The sequence below is a fragment of the Cervus elaphus genome, chromosome 20, assembly GCF_910594005.1.
Source record: "Cervus elaphus chromosome 20, mCerEla1.1, whole genome shotgun sequence".
NCBI lineage: Eukaryota > Metazoa > Chordata > Mammalia > Artiodactyla > Cervidae > Cervus > Cervus elaphus.
Window position 1 is genome coordinate 80,209,927 of NC_057834.1, and position 22,014 is coordinate 80,231,940.

Consider the following 22,014-nt stretch of genomic DNA (forward strand, 5'->3'; position numbering starts at 1 on the left):
ATAATTTACCCTTCTTGTCAAAGACTATTTTGAGAGAAAGACCTGATAAGTATATCTCACTCCCATCGTTAACTGATTAACAGCAAAGGGCAATATAATTCCCTCTCAAGGATATTTACATTTCAGCACTAAACAGAAAGCTGAAACTAATGCAATGAATTTTGAGTTGTAGAATTGACATTGGCATTGAAAAAACTGTTCATCATTAAAGAGCATCTGAACAAATGTCACTTCAGACTACTTAAGTTTTTTTCTTGCTTCTTAGCATTTTGCTTATTCCATGTGAATTATTAAATTTCTGTAACAAAGAAGTAAATATACCAGTGCATTCAGCTTTTTGCAGAATTATAAATATTAGAGGTGTCTCAAAACATGTTCTTTAAAACATAGTTTAAATTTTTTTCCATAATAGTTCTTTGTCTTTTGTAAAAACATATGGAAAATACTATGCCAGACTCTTTTCTTTTTCTTTAACCATAATAATATCAGTTTTGAGCACTGACTTTATGCTTCCTCCCAGTTCTGGCAGTGAACCACCTTCAAATGTGGTAGCAGAATAGTTAGAATGTTTGTTTATTCAGCTGTTAACCTCCCTGGGCTACAGCGATTTCCAAGTAGTTGAATTTTGGATGATGTTCTTGGTAAATGAGGTCAGTTGTTTACTGCACAAGTGACCACTAATCACAGAGATACCAGAAGTGGTCATGCAGTGAGTCCTCTTTTTCTACCAGGGTGGTCTTCATTAAGACCAAAACTGAAGTTCATTTGGAGACTCTGCCCATATAGTCAAGTCGTGCTTCTAAATGTCCGTTTTAGCACTTTAGTGAACTTAACCAGAATAAGGCCGCCTGTGGCCAGCTACATGAGTTGAGTAGAACTTAGTGCTTATGAATTCCCTTCATTTAAACCAATTAGGTCTTTGGCATCTTTTACCACCTGGGTTTTGTTGGGTTAATTTGGTGTTGCTAGTTGTTACTCAGAAGGTAGTGCTGAAAGAAAATGTGATTAAATCAGTCAATAAAATTATTTCTTGAGTTCCTACAGTGGGCACGGCTGTGCCTAGTGAACACAGTTCAGTTCAGTTCAGTCGCTCAGTCGTGTCGGACTCTTTGCGATCCCATGAATTGCAGCACGCCAGGCCTCCCTGTCCATCCCAAACTCCTGGAGTTTACTCAAACACATGTCCATCAAGTCGGTGATGCCATCCAACCATCTCATCGTCTGTCATTCCCTTCTCCTCCCTCCTTCAATCTTTCCCAGCATCAGGGTCTTTTCCAATGAGTTGGTTCTTCACATCATGTGGCCAAAGTATTGGAGTTTCACCTTCAGCGTCAGTCCTTCCAATGAATATTCAGGACTGATTTCCTTTAGGATTGACTGGTCTGACCTCCTTGCAGTCCAAGAGACTCTCAAGAGTCTTCTCCAACACCACAGTTCAAAAGCATCAATTCTTCTGCACTCAGCTTTCTTCACAGTCCAACTCTCACATCCATACATGACTACTGGAAAAACCATAGCTTTGACTAGATGGACCTTTGTTGGTAAAGTAATGTCTCTACTTTTTAATATGCTGTCTAGGTTGGTCACAGCTTTTCTTCCAAGGAGCAAGCATCTTTTAATTTCATGGCTGCAGTCACCATCTGCAGTGATTGGGAGCCCCCCAAAATAAAGCCTGTCACTGTTTCCATTGTTTCCCCATCTATTTGCCAGGAAGTGATGGGACCAGATGCCACGATCTTAGTTTTCTGAGTGTTGAGTTTTAAGCCAACTTTTTCACTCTCCTCTTTCACTTTCGTCAAGAGGCTCTTCAGTTATTCTTTGCTTTCTGCCATAAGGGTGGTGTCATCTGCATATCTGAGGTTGTTGATATTTCTCTCGACAATCTTGATTCCAGCTTGGGCTTCATCCAGCCTGGCATTTTGCACGATGTACTCCGCATATATGTTAAATAAGCAGGGTGACAGTATAAGCCTTGACGTACGTACTCCTTTTCCTATTTGGAACCAGTCTGTTGTTCCGTGTCCAGTTCTATCTATTGCTTCTTGAACTGTATACAGATTTCTCAGGAGGCAGGTAAAGTGGTCTGGTATTCCCATCTCTTTAAGAATTTTCCACGTTTATTGTGATCCACACAGTCAAAGGCTTTGGCTTAGTCTATAAAGCAAAAGTAGTAGATGCTTTTCTGGAACTCTCTTGCTTTTTCAATCCCAGAGTGCTCACAAATTTCTATCTTTTCATACTCAGTTTGGATTAGATGGTAGTCCGTGCTGTCTGAAAGGGAATGGAATCTTCTGCCAGCCTAGGATAAATCTTATCAGTTACTGTTAATAATAGTACTTAGTACTGTTGTTACAGTGGGTTAGACCTGAGGCTGCTCAACAGATTGATGAGGCTATCTTTCCCCCCAAAAAAAGAGTTAACAACAACTAGGTCAACTATCTCCGAAGGTACTTCCTACTCCCAGTACTTGGTCTATAGCCATCTTTCCCAGTTCCTCCTCTTAGCAGGTAGTATAGTTGAGGACAACTTATTGCCTGGTTGGCTGTACAATTTGGTTGTGTTCACTGCCAATTCCCATGAACTCTTCCCATATCCTGCTATCGTCTGGTGAAGCCCTCATACTTTCTCCTCCAGAAAGCCGTCTCTCCACCACTATTTCATTCTCATCACTGGAACCCTCAGGGACTGTGAAGGATCTGATATTTTATCCTATTGGCAAGACAACAAGTTAGCTTAACCATATCATAGATTCTGGGAGAACACACAAGGCTCCTGGGGCAGAGACAAAGGATCGTTTATTACTCTCAGCAGCAGTAGTTGCTGGAGTATCAACATTTTTCACTGACTCAGTGATCTTCATTTCTCAGAGGGTGATGAGAAGAGAGCTGGATGATATTTGCATATGCAGTGGGTTGCATTACATAAGAGGAACTTTGAGCTGAGGGAAGCTAGATCTTTTATAATGGGCAGCTATAAAAAATAATGGGTTCCAGAGAAAGACATTATTATCTGGACAATAAGTGTTGCTGCCTTTTGCTGTAGGGGAAGACATTATCTCTTTACTATGCAAAATTCCCTGAAGAGAGACTGGTAAGAGGAAAGCTAAGTACCTCATTTGCGTAATGTGCAAAACTCGAGACTATGGAGCATTGTCTCCAGCAACATATTAAGTTAAATGATGGAGGTATAAAAATGAGTAAGAGACATTCATTTCCCTCCCTCAGCTCACATATTGGAACAAAGAAACACATCCAAGTATAATATAGTGCAATAAGTACTAAAAAGCCATGTTAATAATTCTGTAGGAATATAAAGGAACAAGTTGGTGATTTTGACTAAGAGGAACTATGATAAGCTTCACAGATCATGATATAATTGAACTGGTAACAAATTGTGTGATGAAGGAACCTGGGGCAGGGAGGTAAGACAGACTTCCAAGAAGATTGGTTGATGAAGTAGAGACTTACCAAATGCAAACATAGGGCAAGGGTATTCCAGAACAGGTATATGATGAAGCTATGTGTATTTAGAGAACTGCAAGATAGTTCAGTGTTTTAGTCGGATCTATTTCCATTAAAAATGACAGAAACCTAACTCAAACAATTTTCAGCCAATTTTCGGGACTGGCTAATGTAGTCAGAAAGTCCAGCAGTGCATGTGCCAAGAGGTTTCACTAGATACAGGAACTAGATGAATATAATCAAATTACCCTCATCTCCTAGTCTTAACTTACCTCTGTTGGCTTCATTCACAACACACTGTGGAAACAGTGGATTTTGGCAACTATAGGGTTATGTTGTTCTCAGAGTTGTCAATTTTAGCAAAAGGAAAGCATTCTTCTTTCTGTATAGCTCTAGCAGAAATTCTAAGATGTACTCCAGCCAATCTGACTGGGATTATGTCATTTTTAAATCAATCACAACATCCATTGGAACAGAAATACTGTAATTAACAGGATTTGGATCATTCACCTACCCCTAAATACTGTGATGGAGACCAGAAGCACACACACTACAGATTGGGGAGGAGGGTGGTTTCCCAAAGAGATGGTGAGCAGATAAAAAGAAATGTCCTCTACATTTTATCCCTTTGGTGCCCTATATACCCTTCTTCCCACTTACATAGTTTTTCAAATGCCTTTGGTAATATGCTGCAGCCATCCACATAACTGAAAATACATTCCTCTTTTTCCAAAGAAAGATAGCCCAACCTATTGGTCAGTTGTTGCTTTGAGCTCCAAGGCCAGGTTCTTCGGGTAAGGTGGATTCTCAGTGAGGCACAGATATAAATCTACGTCTTAACTAGTCCATATATGATATTAGAAAAAAGCAAGGTAGCCACAACATTCATTCCATTTGGAAAACGAGAGAATGAGAAAAAACATAGACTGCCCCAGGCCCATGGGTGAGTGTATATGTGTGTGTGTGTGCTCAGTCATGTCTGATTCTTTGCAACCCTATGGACTGTAGCCCACCAGACTGCTCTGTTCATGGGATTCTTCAGGCAAGAATACTGAAGTGGGTTGCCATTTCCTTCTCCAGGGGATCTTCCCCAACCAGGGATCAAACCCACGTCTCCTACATTGGCAGGTGAATTCTTTACCATTGAGCCACCTGAGAAGCCCCTGGCCCGTAGTTGTGTATTTAGAACAAACATGGGCAATTGATATATGCCAGTTGCCAGTAACAATATAAATCAATTTTTTAAATCGCCCAGCTTCTCACTCCCTGCCACAAACTTACAACGAAATGAAATGAGTCTCTAAAATATGCATTCTATGAAACCAGGGAATATCCTTGTTCTCTAGCATATGTCCAGAACCAAGAACAATGCTTGACACATAGTAACTATGTGTTGTTAAAAGAATGACTGATACTCTTTAAGGTGCTCATAAGAATTCTAAATGAGTCAAATATATAGACAGTGAGTACCTAAAATGATATTTATCCAAAGATAAGTATCAAATCACAGTCATCTTATTATCTCCAAAACATTTTGAAGTCTGAGTTTTGCTGATTTTTATCTGAGGACAAGTTTTCTGAGGTTCTTTGAATGGTTGACAGCTGTTTACCAAAAAACAGGTGGTTATTTAAAACATTGCTTTTGTTTTGCAGTTTTATTGAAGTATAATTTATATACTGCATACATTTAAATTGTGCAATTTGATAATTATTGACATATGTTTGAGTTGTAAAACAGTTACCAAAATCAAAATAGTGAACTTACCCCTCAAACCCCCATATTTCATTGTTCACCTTTGTAATCTTTCCATTTTGCCCTTCATATTCCTCCCTTCCCCAGTCTACTACAGAAATGCCCTTTGTCACTATAGGTTTTCCAAACTTAAGTATTAAGTAATGATCAAAATAATTTATTTAAAATTATAAGTTTAGTGATAGTTTTCTATAGCTTTCTGTAGAGTAAAAGATTTGCAGCTGACTTTGAAGGTTTAAGTGTCTTCAAACACACTGTGAATACTATTTAAGCAAAGTTTTATTCAGAAGAGAGAGTGTATGCTATCTTGTAAGGCATTTTATCATCTTTGTGGATTTTCTCTGCTGAGTTTTTAGAATGTTAAATGTAAATGGAATTTAGAGTTCAGCTGTGCTATTTTTACTGCTTAAACATACAGAGTTGCAAAAGGGAAAAATATAAATAGCAATAATTGTTTGCAAAGATTTTCAACAGTATCATAATGAAAAAAATCTGGTTTTGATGGATTTTTAGATCTAAAACAGCAAGAAAATGAAAGCAAGCCAGATACTTAGATGAATTCTTTATTCTGCATTTCTTTTTCCAGAAGCTCATGCTTTCTGTTTGTGGTTTTCTCAGAAGACAGAACAGTTTCTTGTTGCACACTGTGTTACAGTTTAGTTTCTATAATTTACTGAAAAACTGATTTTTTTACTTTTGTCCTTTCAAATATTTTTTTTGGCATTAACTTTTGGATGGATTGTCCTCACTCAGAAAAGATCATTTTAATTTTCTTTTATTACTTGCGTACTTGAACTCAGTATATTCCTTGACATGGCATGTACTTCCACAAATGCTAAAGAACAAAATCTTATAATTGTTTTTTGGATCCATGTCTCAAATCAGATTCCCTCCTTTCAGAATCTCTCTCCCTCTGAGTGCATTCATTTCTTGTTTGCATATGTAAAACTTTAATCCTGTTTATAGAATATATACTAATTGGTTATTTTTTCAGACAAAGGGTAACTTTGGAAACTGCATAATTGAAAATATAATTATTCAAATAGAATTTGTTTTTAATTTGTTCATCAATTCCAGCCATCAAATATTTATTTAATGTACTGTGTGCCCAACACCAGATGAGGATTTTCATAACTTTGTCCTCTAGGAATTCATACTTTGTATGTTACCCTATCTTAAGTGGTTTTTTATTTTATCTTTTCTCAACATGACTATTTTTCAAAGCAACATCTCTACTTTGTTTAGACTTATAAACTGTCCAGAAGATAAATTTAAGCCAAACCATATTGTATTCTTATGTATGTAATGCACAATGTATATAGAAATCAATGAAAAAAACTTGACAGTTAAATGATGTAAATCTCACTCATCTATAATAACAGAGTATCTAAAGCCACATTATAAAAAAAAAATTTGTATCCCTGGAAATGCTTAGGCAACATGTTAAAGATAAGTGAATAAATGAGCCTCAAATTCACATTTAAAAATAAATAAAAAATAAAGCTATATTATAAAATAACATAAAAGTGGAAATTTCCCCAAATATGTGCTTTATTTTTAACCTATTATAATTGAATGTGCTATTACTTCCAAAACTATTCAAATTCTGAATTTCACAAATTTTATCTGGGGACAAGTTCAATGAATAAATTCTATTTTCTTTCTATCAAATCATAACAAACTGTTGCTTACCAAAGAGCAAATGATTTTCTAAAACACCCAATACCAATTAGCTTTTATTTGTATAGCTCTATATAGGTATAATTGAGATATATATTTATAATATGAAAAGTGAAAGTGAGAGTCCCTCAGTTGACGTCTGACTCTTGGCAACCCCATGGACTGTAGCCCACCAGGCTCCTCTGTGCATGGAATTTTCCAGGCAAGAATACTGGAATGGGCTGTTGTTCAGTCCTTCAGTCATGTCTGACTCTTTGTGACCCCATGAACTGCAGCACGCCAAACTTCTCTATCCTTCAGCGTCTCCTAGAGTTTGCTCAGACTCATGTCCATTGAGTTGATGATGCCATCCAGCCATCTCATCCTCTGTTGTTCCCTTCTCATCCTGCCTTCAAGCTTTCCCAGCATCAGGGTATTTTCTAATGAGTCAATTCTTCCCATCAGGTGGCCAGAGTATTGGAGCTTCAGCATCAGTTCTTTTAATGAATATTAAGGTATTTCCTTTCAATTGACTGGTTTGATTTCCTTGCAGTCCAAGGGACTATCAAGAGTTTTCTCCAACACCACAGTTCAAGAGCATAAATTCTTTGGTGCACATCCTTCTTTATGGTCCAACTCTCACATCCATACATGACTACTGGAAAAGCCATAGCTTTGACTAGACAGACCTTTGTCAACAGAGTGATGTCTCTGCTTTTTCTTACGTTGTCTGTTTGTCAATAGCTTTTCTTCCAAAGATTAAGTGTCCTTTAATTTCATGGCTGCAGTCACTGTTTGCAGTGATTTTGGAGCCCAAGTAAATAAATTTTCTCACTGTTTCCATTGTTTCCCCATCTATTTGCCATGAAGTGATAGGACCAGATGCCATGATCTTAGTTTTTCAAATGTTGAATTGTAAGCCAGCTCTTTCACTCTCTTCTTTGACTTTCATCAGGAGGCTCTTTAGTTCCTCTTCACTTTCTGCCATAAGGGTAGTGTCATCTGCATATCTGAGATTATTGATATTTCTCCCAGCAATCTTGATTGCAGCTTGTGCTTCATCCAGTTCGGCATTTTGCATGATTTACTCTGCATATATTCAGCCTCAATGTACTCCTTTTCCAATTTTGAACCGTCTGTTGTTCCATGTCCAGTATTAACTGTTGCTTCTTAATCCACATACAGGTTTCTTAGGAGGCAGGTCAGGTGGTGTGGTATTCCCAGTTTTTTTAAGAATTTTCCACAGTTTGTTGTGATCCACAAAGTACCGAGTTATACAAATAACCTTTTCTATCTTGATCTTTGTGATGGTTTCACAGGTTATGCATATGTGAAAAATTATGAAATTACACAATTTAAAATATACATCATGGCCCAGATGGTAACAAATCAGCCTACAATGTGGGGAACCTGGGTTCAACCCCTAGATTGGGAATGTCCCTTGGAGAAGGGAATGGCTACCCACTGGAAACTCCATTATTTCTCTTAGTATTTGAGTTATTGATGTTTCCCCTAAAAAATAAATCTTACCTCCAGAATCTTCCATTTTTCCCTAGTTTACATCCTTTGACATAAGCCTGCTTCTGCGCTTTTTCCCTACTCGGTCCCTGTCAATTGGCCTTATCAAGGAGGTAGCCATCATTTATTGCTGTTCATTGACTAACCTGGTAAGAAGTACTCCGGAATATCTCCATGTGCCTAACTATTGTTTAATGTGAATGAAAGATGGATAGCCATTCGTTTCACCAGAGAGTTTCTTCAACCCAGGAATGGAACCCAGATCTCCCACATTGCAGGCAGGTTTACCATCTGAGCCACAGTGTATATTTTAAATTGTATAATTTCATAATTTTTCATACATGTGCCACCTGTGAAACCATCACCAAGATCAAGATAGAAAAGGTATTTGTTAAACTCAACACTTATTCACTTTTTGTAATCCCTCATTTTGTTTTTCTGCCCCAACTCTTCCCAGGCTACCACTGATCTGCTTTTTGAATTTTAGATGAATTTGCATTTTTCCAAAGTTGTATGTAAATGAACTCATACAGTATGTACTTTTGTTTGGTCTGACTTCTTTTACTTAGCATAATGTATTTGAGATTAATCCAGGTTGCCACATCCAGGTTGTTTCATTTTACCAATATACCATAATTAGTTTATCCATTGAATTAATTATTGTGGATTATTTATCCATTTACCATTTTAAACTATTTTTTACCTAGAAGAACTATATATTTCAAAATAAAACAGACTTACTACTCCTATTCTCCTATTAAAGAAGTACTAATGTGCTCAATGGATACCGTAGAGCATTATATTTATCCTCTTAGGACACTTTGCCAGAGTAGGAAAGACAATGTTTTACTTTTATGACTTAGGAAACTAATGGAATCTGTTAGTGCTTTAATTTCCATGCTTTGCTTTAAAAATGGATGTGAATTAGGCTCCAGCTTTTAGTGATCAGAGAATAATAAAACATTGTTTTTACTGGAGAGAATGCTGAATCACTCTTCTCGGTACAGTAAACAAATATTAGAAGTCCAAAAATAGAAGACACATTTTCACTTATTATTTTTAAAGCTACTTGACTTTCCTGCTTCTTAATAAAAATTAGTGATTAAGCTATTTATATTAAAAAGGCACAAGATGCAAAATACTAAATCAAGATACAAAAAATCAGTTGTTTCAATACACTAATATCAGAATAAGAACCTAAAACAATCCCATTTGTCTCAAAAAAAAAAAAAAACCTAGGAATAAATTTAACCACGAAGCTGTAAGACATGTATACTGAAAACTGTAAGACATTGATGAAAGAAATTGAAGGAGATGCAAATAAATGAAAAGATACTCCATGTTCATTGACTGGAAGAATTATTAATATTGTTAAAATGTCCATACTTGTCAAAGCAATCTACAGATTCAGTGCAGTCCTTATCAAAACTCCAGTGGCATCTTTCACAAAAATGGGACAAACTATCCTAAAATTCATATGGAATCATGAAAGTGAAAGTGAAGTCACTCAGTTGTGTCCGACTCTTTGCAACCCCATGGACTGTAGCCTACCAGGCTCCTCTGTCTATGGAGATTTCCAGGCAAGAGTACTGGAGTGGGTTGCCATTTCCTTCTCCAGGGCATATGGAATCATAAATGACCCCAAATAGCCAAAGCAACCTTGAGAAAGAAGAATGAAGCTGGAGGCATTACACTTCCTAGTTTTAAACTACATTACAAAGGTTTAGTAATTAAAATAGTATGATATTGGTATAAAAACAGACACATAGATTAGTGGAACAAAATAGAAAGGAAAAAGAGATCAGAAATAAACCCATGCGCATATGGTTGGTTAACCTATGACAAAGGAACCAAGAGTATACAGTGAGGGAAAGGACAGTCCATTTAGTAATGGTTTGGGGAAAATTGAACAACACATGCAAAAAAAAAAAAAAGAAACTTGACCTCTATCTTACATTATACACAAAAATTAACTCAAATTGGATATAAAGCTTGATTGGACTACCTGAAACCGTAAAACTCAAGAAGACAACATTGGCAGAAGCTCCTTGACATTGGTCTTGGTGATGACTTTTTCTTTCTTTCTCTCTTTGACACCAGAAGCACAGACAACAAAGGCTAAAATAAACCAGTGAATAAGTAAGTCATAGGAATGTAATGTATAACATGGTGAGATAGTTAATAATACTGTATTATATATTTGAAAGTAGCTAAGAGAGAACATATCAAAAGTTATCACATACACAATTACAACTATGGTGATGGATGTTAGCTAGACTTATTGTAATAATCATTTCTCTGTATATACAGGTGTTTTACCCTGAAAGTAATATGTTATATATCAGTGATATCACAGTTTTTTTTAAGAAATATCCAGAAGTTAGACCACATCACAGTTGTGATGTGACCACAGAGATAGTGAAGTGCATTGTGGGAAGAAACCATTTTGACTTTTCAATGTTTACCAAAATATTTTAAATGAAAAAAGCAGAATTAGAGCATTTTATTATATTTTAAAATTTTCTTTCTATATAGTTTCATGCCAGTGTAGTTTTTTTAAATGAAAGTTATAGACGCTGAACAGTATATTTTTAAATCTTTGAATTTCTAAGCTCTCTGAAATTTTGCTACTTGGCAATGGTAGCCGTGTCCTGTCATTTAATTTACAATTTCAACAATAAATTTGAAAGTTAAAATATTTCTTTTACAGGTATATATTATCATTAAAATACAGTTGACCTAGGTTAACTCTGATTTTTATATTTTAAATTTATTATTATTTAAAAGGTAAGATCTTTACCTAATGGTAACCCAATCCATACCAAAAATTCAGGTATGGAATTTTTCATATAATAAAAATATTCTCTGGCCAAATTTCTAAGGTATACTATTTGAAGAACTTTTTCCCCCCTCTTTTTAATAACTAAATTGATGTGCATCTGAACTTTTAAATAAAGTTTTAATTTTAAAATAGTTGACTTACATGGCTGTAATATACGATCAGATTTTTTGACATCTTTTGTCTCTTATTCCTTCATCTTTGGTAATTTTTGTCTTTTTCACATTCCTTTACTGTAATTTTCATGTTTAAGAAGGAGCCAATGTTTATGCATATACTCCATAGTCCGTGTTAACCCAGAAGTCACCATAATACCTTTTTTTTTTTTACTGTTTTATTGAACATACATTTCAGCCACTGAAAACTATATAAAACAAATGTATATCACAGGCAGTTATAAGACAAATGCTCTTACAACTAATACACAGGTCAGGAATGGAACTGCCAGTTACCCCAGAAACTTTTATGGATACCAACCCAGCCACAAACCTCTTTTCTCCTTCTGAAAGTAAGCAGTTCCTCTTTTATCTTTTATAGTTTATCACTCAAGTGCACATCTTTTAAAACTATTGTTTAGTCTTGTCTTGTTTTAAGTCTTGTGTCTTTCCATCTAAAAGTTCTTTTTCCATTGTTTTTTCCCCACTTTATAATTGTTGAAGATCCCCAGTCATTTAACCTGCAGAGTTTCCAACAGCATGGGTTTTGCTGATTATAGTCTCATGATGTAGATAAGCATGTTTTCTCCCTCCTCTGTATTTCCTGCAAATTAGTAGTCACATATAGAGACCTGACCAAAGTCTGTTTTGCTTGTTTGTTTTTGGCAAGACTGTGGGTGATACTGTGTTCTTTCATCAGGAAGCACAAAATGTCTAGTACCATTCTGTGATGTCAGTAACAGTTGTGATGCTTCAATTCCCTATATATTAATACATTAGATCATGTAGGGTATTGCAAAATGGTGATATTCTTGTCTCTCTTTTTGTTTGGTTTATTGGCTGGAATACATCCCCTAATCTGCTCTTTGGTTAGTTATAGTATGTATAGAAAAGGTAGAATAAATGCTTGATTCTTCACCTTTTTTAGCCAGTTTTGGAAATGAGTTGGCTCTCTTTTGGCTTCTAAATGTGAATAATTTTTTGTTATTGTGTCATTTTGAACTTTTGAGTTTAAACATATTTGACATGTTTCAATCCATTGCAGTTTTTATCCTTATTAAAGTTCATATTATCTCATATCTGACCGATGAGATCCTTTTCAGACTCCCAGAGTTCTTTTAACATGACAAATTTTATACCTTTTACAGCTTTCTTTCAAGTATAAGAAGGTGTTCTAGGCTCTTCTTTTGGATGGATGGGAATTATGAATTTATCCATGAGGATGCTGTGAATCAGTGGTTGTAAACTGGTACCAAGGGGCCAAAAGTAGCCACTAGCCATGTTGTGTTTTTTTTTGTTTTTTTGTTTTTTTTTGTCAAAAGAAACAAACATGTCATTGTTCAACAACAACAAAAAATAAAATAAAAATTTTTTAACATTTATTTTGTGCCAGGTGTTTTACTGGTTTCTGGGAATATGGTGGTTAGTAGAGATAAAGTTGTCCTCAAAGAATTTATTATTTTTGTAACATATATAATTTATTATGCATACCTGTGTTATAATACAACCTGATGAGGAATACCAAACCAGCCAAACACTACAGTAAGTAACCTTGTAGGACCCTAGGATGGTGTGAGTGTCTTAGATAGGACCTAACTCAGGGTATTGGAGGTCAAAGAAAGATTTGCAAGTAATATATTTTTTAATCTCTTATTTAAAATGTAAGTGTTGCAGATGAAGAAAGATAAAGAAAGATTACTCAGGGCAGAGAAGGTGTGTGTGTGTGCACACGCACACGTGCGCATGCTCAGTTGTGTCCAACTCTTTGCGATCCCGTGGACTATAGCCTGCCAGACTCTTCTATCCAAGAGATTTCCCAGGCAAGAATACTGGAGTGGGTTGCTGTTTCCTCCTCCAGGGAGAGAAGGTATAGACGACCCTGATTTCCCTTAGAAAAGCAATCGGCATGTCTGAATTGAATGTATTCTGTTCCAAAGCTTCCAGAAATCTGACCTTGTGTCCAGTCTTTCTGTTACCACTGCCTTTTCTCTTGCCAAAAACATCCACAAGTAATATTTTCTCTGCAGAACCCAAGTTTAAATTGGAATCAAGACATTTCTTTCCTAATCCAAACTGGATGAATTGATATCACTTACTTTTGATTTTTTTCCCCCCAAGATGAGTTTTCCAGAATCAACCCTGCTAGTCTATCTTACTTGTTGGCACTAATTATAATAATATTTACCTCTCCACTGAAGTGTCTTTTCTAGCTGATATTCATACCTAATTGCAGCCTTCTTAACTTTTAAAGATATGATTTTTCTACTTGTCTTGCTTTTTATTCCTTTTTCCGTGTCAGAAGAAAACACTAAAATAACTATCTGTGACAAAATATAAGGAAGCTATAATTATTAGCTTATTATCAATATTGAAACTGATCCTGATGAATTTCATTCTAATGTATTATTTGAGAAAGAATATCGCTCTAACATTTTAGAGCAACATTCTTGGCTTTTTCTCAGCACAGACTTATTTAACACTTTGGTCCATTTTTATTTCTTGAAACAACTGTTTTAGACTGCTAAAGTATAATTTCCAAAAAGGTAATATGATTTTCAGGCAAATATTAAGTAAACATAGGTCAAAGATTTTATTCAATTCATTAACTAATGATAGAACCAGTAAAATGTCAAAATAAATTCAAAGAACATTTGATCTATTTATGGACAATTGAATATGGGAATGTTAGAATAAGATAGTTGAGTTTGATGTAAAACTAATTAGTATCCTGTATATTAAGCTATAACCTGTGGGTTTTTTTTCTTTTTCACTAAACAGAAGAATTAATGTGTAATTAGTAAACAGTCAAACAAAGTACATTCTCCTACTGTTGGTTGACTCTGTGTCCCAAATGACACTTAAAATACCTGTTACATATCTTTTTGTCCTTTTTTCAAGTTTTGAATGATTCTGAATATGATCTAAAAAATTACTTAGACTAGATTAGAGAATTTTCTTTGGGTCTGAGGATTGTTTGTGAATAATTGATGAAGTAAGCTTTATTTTAGTATACTTTGTAAGTTTTGCATTCCATTGTCAGACAACTGCCTAACAATCTTTAATATTGAGATATTAAATTAATTAATTTTGAGGAGAATAAATCATTTTAACTGGACATCAAAGAAAGGCAAAGGGTATTTTTGTATGCTTAATAAATTTAAAGTAATTTGCTATGGAATAAACTCCCTATATTTTTTGTGTTCCCTAGGGTTTTCCTGGAGATATTGGGATTCCTGGACAAAATGGACCTGAAGGAGCAAAGGTAAAGAAAAAAACAGAAAAGAAAGGAAAATAAAAAAAGAAGAGCATGGTATCTATAGTTTTCTACTCTCAAATCTCTGTGAATGGGTAAAAAATACTTTAGAAATATCAGAACATTTCTGGATATTTTTGAGCTGTCTCAAGTGCATTTTAAAAAACCTTTTAGATCTTATTTCAAAATAATCAGGAAGTAGTTTGCATGTCTGCTTGTTTTTTTGGTGTCAAAAGACATACTTCTAGAGTAGAAGTATGTTTATACAGTCTCTTGGGTTCAGGTTATTGAAAAAGATTTTTTTGGTTTGGTCTAGGCTTAGATTAGGGTGACAGTATTTGAAAAGCACGTAAGTAACTGAAAATGGATTTCTTTTAAGAGGTGAAAAAAATTTAAAAAGCCAAAAATCTATAGCATACACAAAATAAGTGAGAGTATTCTGACCACTAGAACCAATAAAGGATTTAGGGCCTGTAAACTATCCACTTATTAATATAAAGAAAGCCTATGGAGTTCTAGAATTTATACATAGCACAAACTACCAGAAAAACCTGGTCATTTCTAACTTCCTTTACTGTTGCTGTGTGTATATACTAGATATTATCCATAGCAAAACTTCAAATACCAAGCTTTCCAAGCAGGCTGACATAGAATGAGCATTGTAAACAAATAAAGCGTTGTGAATAAAAAAACAGAATGATGAAACAGCCAGAAGTTTGGAGAACTGGCATGTTATGAAGTATAGCTGCTACAGAGGGTTATTAGTGTGAGTAGAGAGGAAGTGTTAGGGGATGAAGCTGGAAAGGATATTAATATAGCTATATTTGTTAGTGTACTATAGTGGCAGGTCCTAAAATTCTCTTTTTTTTATTATTTTTTTTTTCCAGTGGGTTTTGTCATACATTGATATGAATCAGCCATGGATTTACATGTATTCCCAATCCCGATCCCCCCTCCCACCTCCCTCTCCACCCGATTCCTCTGGGTCTTCCCAGTGCACCAGGCCGGAGCACTTGTCTCATGCATCCCACCTGGGCTGGTGATCTGTTTCACCATAGATAGTATACATGCTGTTCTTTTGAAATATCCCACCCTCACATTCTCCCACAAAGTTCAAAAGTCTGTTCTGTATTTCTGTGTCTCTTTTTCTGTTTTGCATATAGCGTTATCGTTATCACCTTTCTAAATTCCATATATATGTGTTAGTATGCTGTAATGTTCTTTATCTTTCTGGCTTACTTCACTCTGTATAAGGGGCTCCAGCTTCATCCATCTCATTAGGACTGGTTCAAATGAATTCTTTTTAATGGCTGAGTAATATTCCATGGTGTATATGTACCACAGCTTCCTTATCCATTCATCTGCTGATGGGCATCTAGGTTGCTTCCATGTCCTGGCTATTATAAACAGTGCTGCGATGAACATTGGGGTGCACGTGTCTCTTTCAGATCTGGTTTCCTCAGTGTGTATGCCCAGGAGTGGGATTGCTGGGTCATATGGCAGTTCTATTTCCAGTTTTTTAAGGAATCTCCACACTGTTTTCCATAGTGGCTGTACTAGTTTGCATTCCCACCAACAGTGTAAGAGGGTTCCCTTTTCTCCACACCCTCTCCAGCATTTATTGCTTGTAGACTTTTGGATAGCAGCCATCCTGACTGGCGTGTAATGGTACCTCATTGTGGTTTTGATTTGCATTTCTCTAATAATGAGTGATGTTGAGCATCTTTTCATGTGTTTGTTAGCCATCTGTATGTCTTCTTTGGAGAAATGTCTGTTTAGTTCTTTGGCCCATTTTTTGATTGGGTCATTTATTTTTCTGGAATTGAGCTGCAGGAGTTGCTTGTATATTTTTGAGATTAATCCTTTGTCTGTTTCTTCATTTGCTATTATTTTCTCCCATTCTGAGGGCTGTCTTTTCACCTTGCTTATAGTTTCCTTTGTAGTGCAAAAGCTTTTAAGTTTCATTAGGTCCCATTTGTTTAGTTTTGCTTTTATTTCCAATATTCTGGGAGGTGGGTCATAGAGGATCTTGCTGTGATTTATGTCGGAGAGTGTTTTGCCTATGTTCTCCTCTAGGAGTTTTATAGTTTCTGGTCTTAGATCTTTAATTTAATTAATTAAATTAATTTAATTAAAGATCTGATTTAGATCTTTAATCCATTTTGAGTTTATTTTTGTGTATGGTGTTAGAAAGTGTTCTAGTTTCATTCTTTTACAAGTGGTTGACCAGTTTTCCCAGCACCACTTGTTAAAGAGGTTGTCTTTTTTCCATTGTATATCCTTGCCTCCTTTGTCAAAGATAAGGTGTCCATAGGTTCGTGGATTTATCTCTGGGCTTTCTATTCTGTTCCATTGATCTATATTTCTGTCTTTGTGCCAGTACCATACTGTCTTGATGACTGTGGCTTTGTAGTAGAGTCTGAAGTCAGGCAGGTTGATTCCTCCAGTTCCATTCTTCTTTCTCAAGATTATTTTGGCTATTCGAGGTTTTTTGTATTTCCATACAAATTGTGAAATTCTTTGGTCTAGTTCTGTGAAAAATACCGTTGGTAGCTTGATAGGGATTGCATTGAATCTATAGACTGCTTTGGGTAGAATAGCCATTTTGACAATATTGATTCTTCCAATCCATGAACACGGTATGTTTCTCCATCTGTTTGTGTCCTCTTTGATTTCTTTCATCAGTGTTTTATAGTTTTCTATGTATAGGTCCTTTGTTTCTTTAGGTAGATATACTCCTAAGTATTTTATTCTTTTTGTTGCAATGGTGAATGGTATTGTTTCCTTAATTTCTCTTTCTGTATTTTCATTGTTAGTATATATGAATGCAAGGGATTTCTGTGTGTTAATTTTATATCCTGCAACTTTACTATATTCATTGATTAGCTCTAGTAATTTTCTGGTAGAGTCTTTAGGGTTTTCTATATAGAGGATCATGTCATCTGCAAACAGTGAGAGTTTTACTTCTTCTTTTCCTATCTGGATTCCTTTTACTTCTTTTTCTGCTCTGATTGCTGTGGCCAGAACTTCCAACACTATGTTGAATAGTAGTGGTGAGAGTGGGCACCCTTGTCTTGTTCCTGATTTCAGGGGAAATGCCTTCAATTTTTCACCATTGAGGGTGATGCTTGCTGTGGGTTTGTCATATATAGCTTTTATTATGTTGAGGTATGTTCCTTCTATTCCTGCTTTTTGGAGAGTTTTAATCATAAATGAGTGTTGAATTTTGTCAAAGGCTTTCTCTGCATCTATTGAGATAATCATATGGTTTTTATCTTTCAATTTGTTAATGTGGTGTATTACATTGATTGATTTGCGGATATTAAAGAATCCTTGCATTCCTGGGATAAAGCCCACTTGGTCATGGTGTATGATTTTTTTAATATGTTGTTGGATTCTGTTTGCTAGAATTTTGTTAAGGATTTTTGCATCTATGTTCATCAGTGATATTGGCCTGTAGTTTTCTTTTTTTGTGGCATCTTTGTCTGGTTTTGGAATTAGGGTGATGGTGGCCTCATAGAATGAGTTTGGAAGCTTACCTTCATCTGCAATTTTCTGGAAGAGTTTGACTAAGATAGGTGTTAGCTCTTCTCTAAATTTTTGGTAGAATTCAGCTGTGAAGCCATCTGGTCCTGGGCTTTTGTTTGCTGGAAGATTTTTGATGACAGTTTCGATTTCCTTGCTTGTGATGGGTCTGTTAAGATCTTCTATTTCTTCCTGGTTCAGTTTTGGAAAGTTATACTTTTCTAAGAATTTGTCCATTTCATCCAAGTTGTCCATTTTATTGGCATAGAGCTGCTGGTAGTAGTCTCTTATGATCCTTTGTATTTCAGTGTTGTCTGTTGTGATCTCTCCATTTTCATTTCTAATTTTGTTAATTTGGTTTTTCTCTCTTTGTTTCTTAATGAGTCTTGCTAATGGTTTGTCAATTTTGTTTATTTTTTCAAAAAACCAGCTTTTAGCTTTGTTGATTTTTGCTATAGTCTCTTTAGTTTCTTTTGCATTTATTTCTGCCCTGATTTTTAAGATTTCTTTCCTTCTGCTAACTCTGGGATTCTTCATTTCTTCCTTCTCTAATTGCTTTAGGTGTAGAGTTAGGTTATTTATTTGGTTTTTTTCTTGTTTCTTGATGTAAGCCTGTAATGCTATGAACCTTCCCCTTAGCACTGCTTTTACAGTGTCCCATAGGTTTTGGGTTGTTGTGTTTTCATTTTCATTCATTTCTATACATATTTTGATTTCTTTTTTGATTTCTTCTATGATTGTTGGTTATTCAGAAGCGTGTTATTTAGCCTCCATATGTTTGAAGTTTTAACAATTTTTTTCCTGTAATTGAGATCTAATCTTACTGCACTGTGGTCAGAAAAGATGACTGGAATGATTTCAATTTTTTTGAATTTTTCAAGACCAGATTTATGGCCCAGGATGTGATCTATTCTGGAGAATGTTCCGTGTGCACTTGAGAAAAAGGTGAAGTTGATTGTTTTGGGGTGAAATGTCCTATAGATATCAATTAGGTCTAGCTGGTCCATTGTGTCATTTAAGGTTTGTGTTTCCTTGTTAATTTTCTGTTTAGTTGATCTATCCATAGTTGTGAGTGGGGTAGTAAAGTCTCCCACTATTATTGTGTTACTATTAATTTCCTCTTTCATACTCGTTAGCGTTTGCCGTACATATTGCGGTGCTCCTATGTTGGGTGCATATATATTTATAATTGTTATATCTTCTTCTTTGATTGATCCTTTGATCATTATGTAGTGTCCTTCTTTGTCTCTTTTCACATCCTTTATTTGAAAGTCTATTTTATCTGATATGAGTATTGCGACTCCTGCTTTCTTTTGGTCTCCGTTTGCATGAAATATTTTTTTCCAGCCCTTCACTTTTAGTCTGTATGTGTCTCTTGTTTTGAGGTGGGTCTCTTGTAGACAGCATATATAGGGGTCTTGTTTTTGTATCCATTCAGCCAATCTTTGTCTTTTGGTTGGGGCATTCAACCCATTTACATTTAGGGTAATTATTGATAGGTGTGGTCCCGTTGCCATTTACTTTGTTGTTTTGGGTTCACGTTTATACAACCTTTCTGTATTTCCTGTCTAGAGAAGATCCTTTAGCATTGTTGAAGAGCTGGTTTGGTGGTGCTGAATTCTCTCAGCTTTTGCTTATCTGTAAAGCTTTTGAATTCTCCTTCATATCTGAATGAGATCCTTGCTGGATACAGTAATCTAGGTTGTAGGTTATTCTCTTTCATTACTTTCAGTACGTCCTGCCATTCCCTTCTGGCCTGGAGGGTTTCTATTGATAGATCAGCTGTTATCCTTATGGGAATCCCTTTGTGTGTTATTTGTTGTTTCTCCCTTGCTGCTTTTAATATTTGTTCTTTGTGTTTGATCTTTGTTAATTTGATTAATATGTGTCTTGGGGTGTTTCGCCTTGGGTTTATCCTGTTTGGGACTCTCTGGGTTTCTTGGATTTGGGTGGCTATTTCCTTCCCCATTTTAGGGAAGTTTTCAGCTATTATCTCCTCGAGTATTTTCTCATGGCCTTTCTTTTTGTCTTCTTCTTCTGGAACTCCTATGATTCGAATGTTGGGGCGTTTCACAGTGTCCCAGAGGTCCCTGAGGTTGTCCTCATTTCTTTTGATCCTTTTTTCTTTTTTCCTCTCTGCTTCATTTATTTCCACCATTTTATCTTCTACCTCACTTATCCTATCTTCTGCCTCCGTTATTCTACTCTTGGTTCCCTCCAAAGTGTTTTTGATCTCATTCATTGCATTATTCATTTTTAATTGACTCTTTTTTTATTTCTTCTAGGTCTTTATTAAACAGTTCTTGAATCTTTTCAATCTTTGTTTCCAGGCTATTTATCTGTAACTCCATTTTGTTTTCAAGATTTTGGATCATTTTTATTATCATTATTCTAAATTCTTTTTCAGGTAGATTCCCTATCTCCTCCTCTTTTGTTTGACTTGGTGGGCATTTTTCATGTTCCTTTACCTGTTGGGTATTTCTTTGCCTTTTCATCTTGTTTAGATTGCTGTATCTGGAGTGGGCTTTCTGTATTCTGGAGGTCTGTGGTTCCTTTTTATTGTGGAGGATTAACCCAGTGGGTGGGGTTAGACGATTGGCTTGTCAAGATTTCCTGGTTAGGGGAGCTTGCGTCAGTGTTCTGGTGCGTGGAACTTGATTTCTTCTCTCTGGAGAGCAATGGAGTGCCCAGTAATGAGTTTTGAGATGGGTCTATGTGTTAGGTGTGTCCTTGGGCAGCCTGTATGTTGATGTTCAGGGCTATGTTCCTGCGTTGCTGGAGAATTTGCGTGGTATGTCTTGCTCTAAAACTTATTGGCTCTTGGGTGGTGGTTGGTTTCAGTGTAGGTATGGAGGCTTTTGGACGGTCACATATTACTTAAAGTTCCATGTAGTCAGGAGTTTTCTGGTGTTCTCAGGTTTTGGGCTTAAGTCTCCTGCCTCTGGATTTCAGTTTTATTCTTCCTGTAGTCTCAGGACTTCTCCAACTATACAGCCCTGATAAGAAAACTTCTAGGTTAATGGCTAAAAGATTCTCCCTTGTGAGGGACACCCAGAGAGGTTCACAGAGTTACATGAAGAAGAGGAGAGGGAGGAGGGAGATAGAGATGAACAGGAGGAGAAAAAGGGGGACTCAAGAGGAGAGAGACAGATCTACGCAGCTGTCTGTTCCCAGAGTGTTCTCCGTAGCCCAGTCACCTACAAGGATTCACAGAATTGGATTGGGAAGAGAAGGGGAAAGGAGGAAATAGAGGTGTTCTGAGGTAGAAAACAGAGAGTCAAGATTGGGAGAGAATAATCTTCGGTTTAAAAATAGGGCTTCTCTTCTTTTTTTTTTTGTAAGGTTATAGTGTATTGAAAATGAAAATTAAGGAGTAGTAGAGGAGTACTAGAGGACTTTAAAAGAAATAAGAGAAAAAGAAAAATAGAAAATAGAAGAGAAAAAGGAAAGAAAAAAAAGAAAAAAAAAGAAAGAAAAAGAAAAAAAAAAAAATTTTTTTTTCCCCCTAATTAAAAAGTCATAAAAGTCTGTGGAAATGAAAGTTAAGGAGTAATGGGGGAGTAATAGGGGATTTTAAAGGAAAATAAAAGAGAAGAAAGAAAAAAGAAAAAAAAAGAAAAAAAGGAAAAAAATAAAAAAAATTTTAAAAAAAAAAGAGAAAAAAGTAAAATTATATCTAGGAGTTTCTCTGGAGCTGTTGCGGTCAGTGTGGGTTCGGCTCAGTTTCAGATAGCTCCTCGTTCCAGCTTACGCTTCTCGATATCTACAGGCCCCTCCGGTGTAGTCAGCGTTTCCTAGAGGGATTTTAATCTGTTGCACCAGTCCCTTCTGAAGCGGTTCCCTTTGTTTAT

General features: G+C 35.9%; 1 protein-coding gene across 8 annotated transcripts in view; it reads left to right on the plus strand.

Annotated features, from left to right (window-relative positions):
- COL24A1 (collagen type XXIV alpha 1 chain) overlaps positions 1–22,014 on the plus strand; it is a 382,349-nt gene that overhangs the window by 147,217 nt on the left and 213,118 nt on the right. For all 8 annotated transcript variants that reach the window (XM_043877542.1, XM_043877547.1, XM_043877541.1 and 5 more), the window contains one exon: positions 14,594–14,647. In XM_043877542.1, the coding sequence (XP_043733477.1) occupies positions 14,594–14,647 (54 nt within the window). The remainder of the gene's footprint in view (positions 1–14,593; positions 14,648–22,014) is intronic.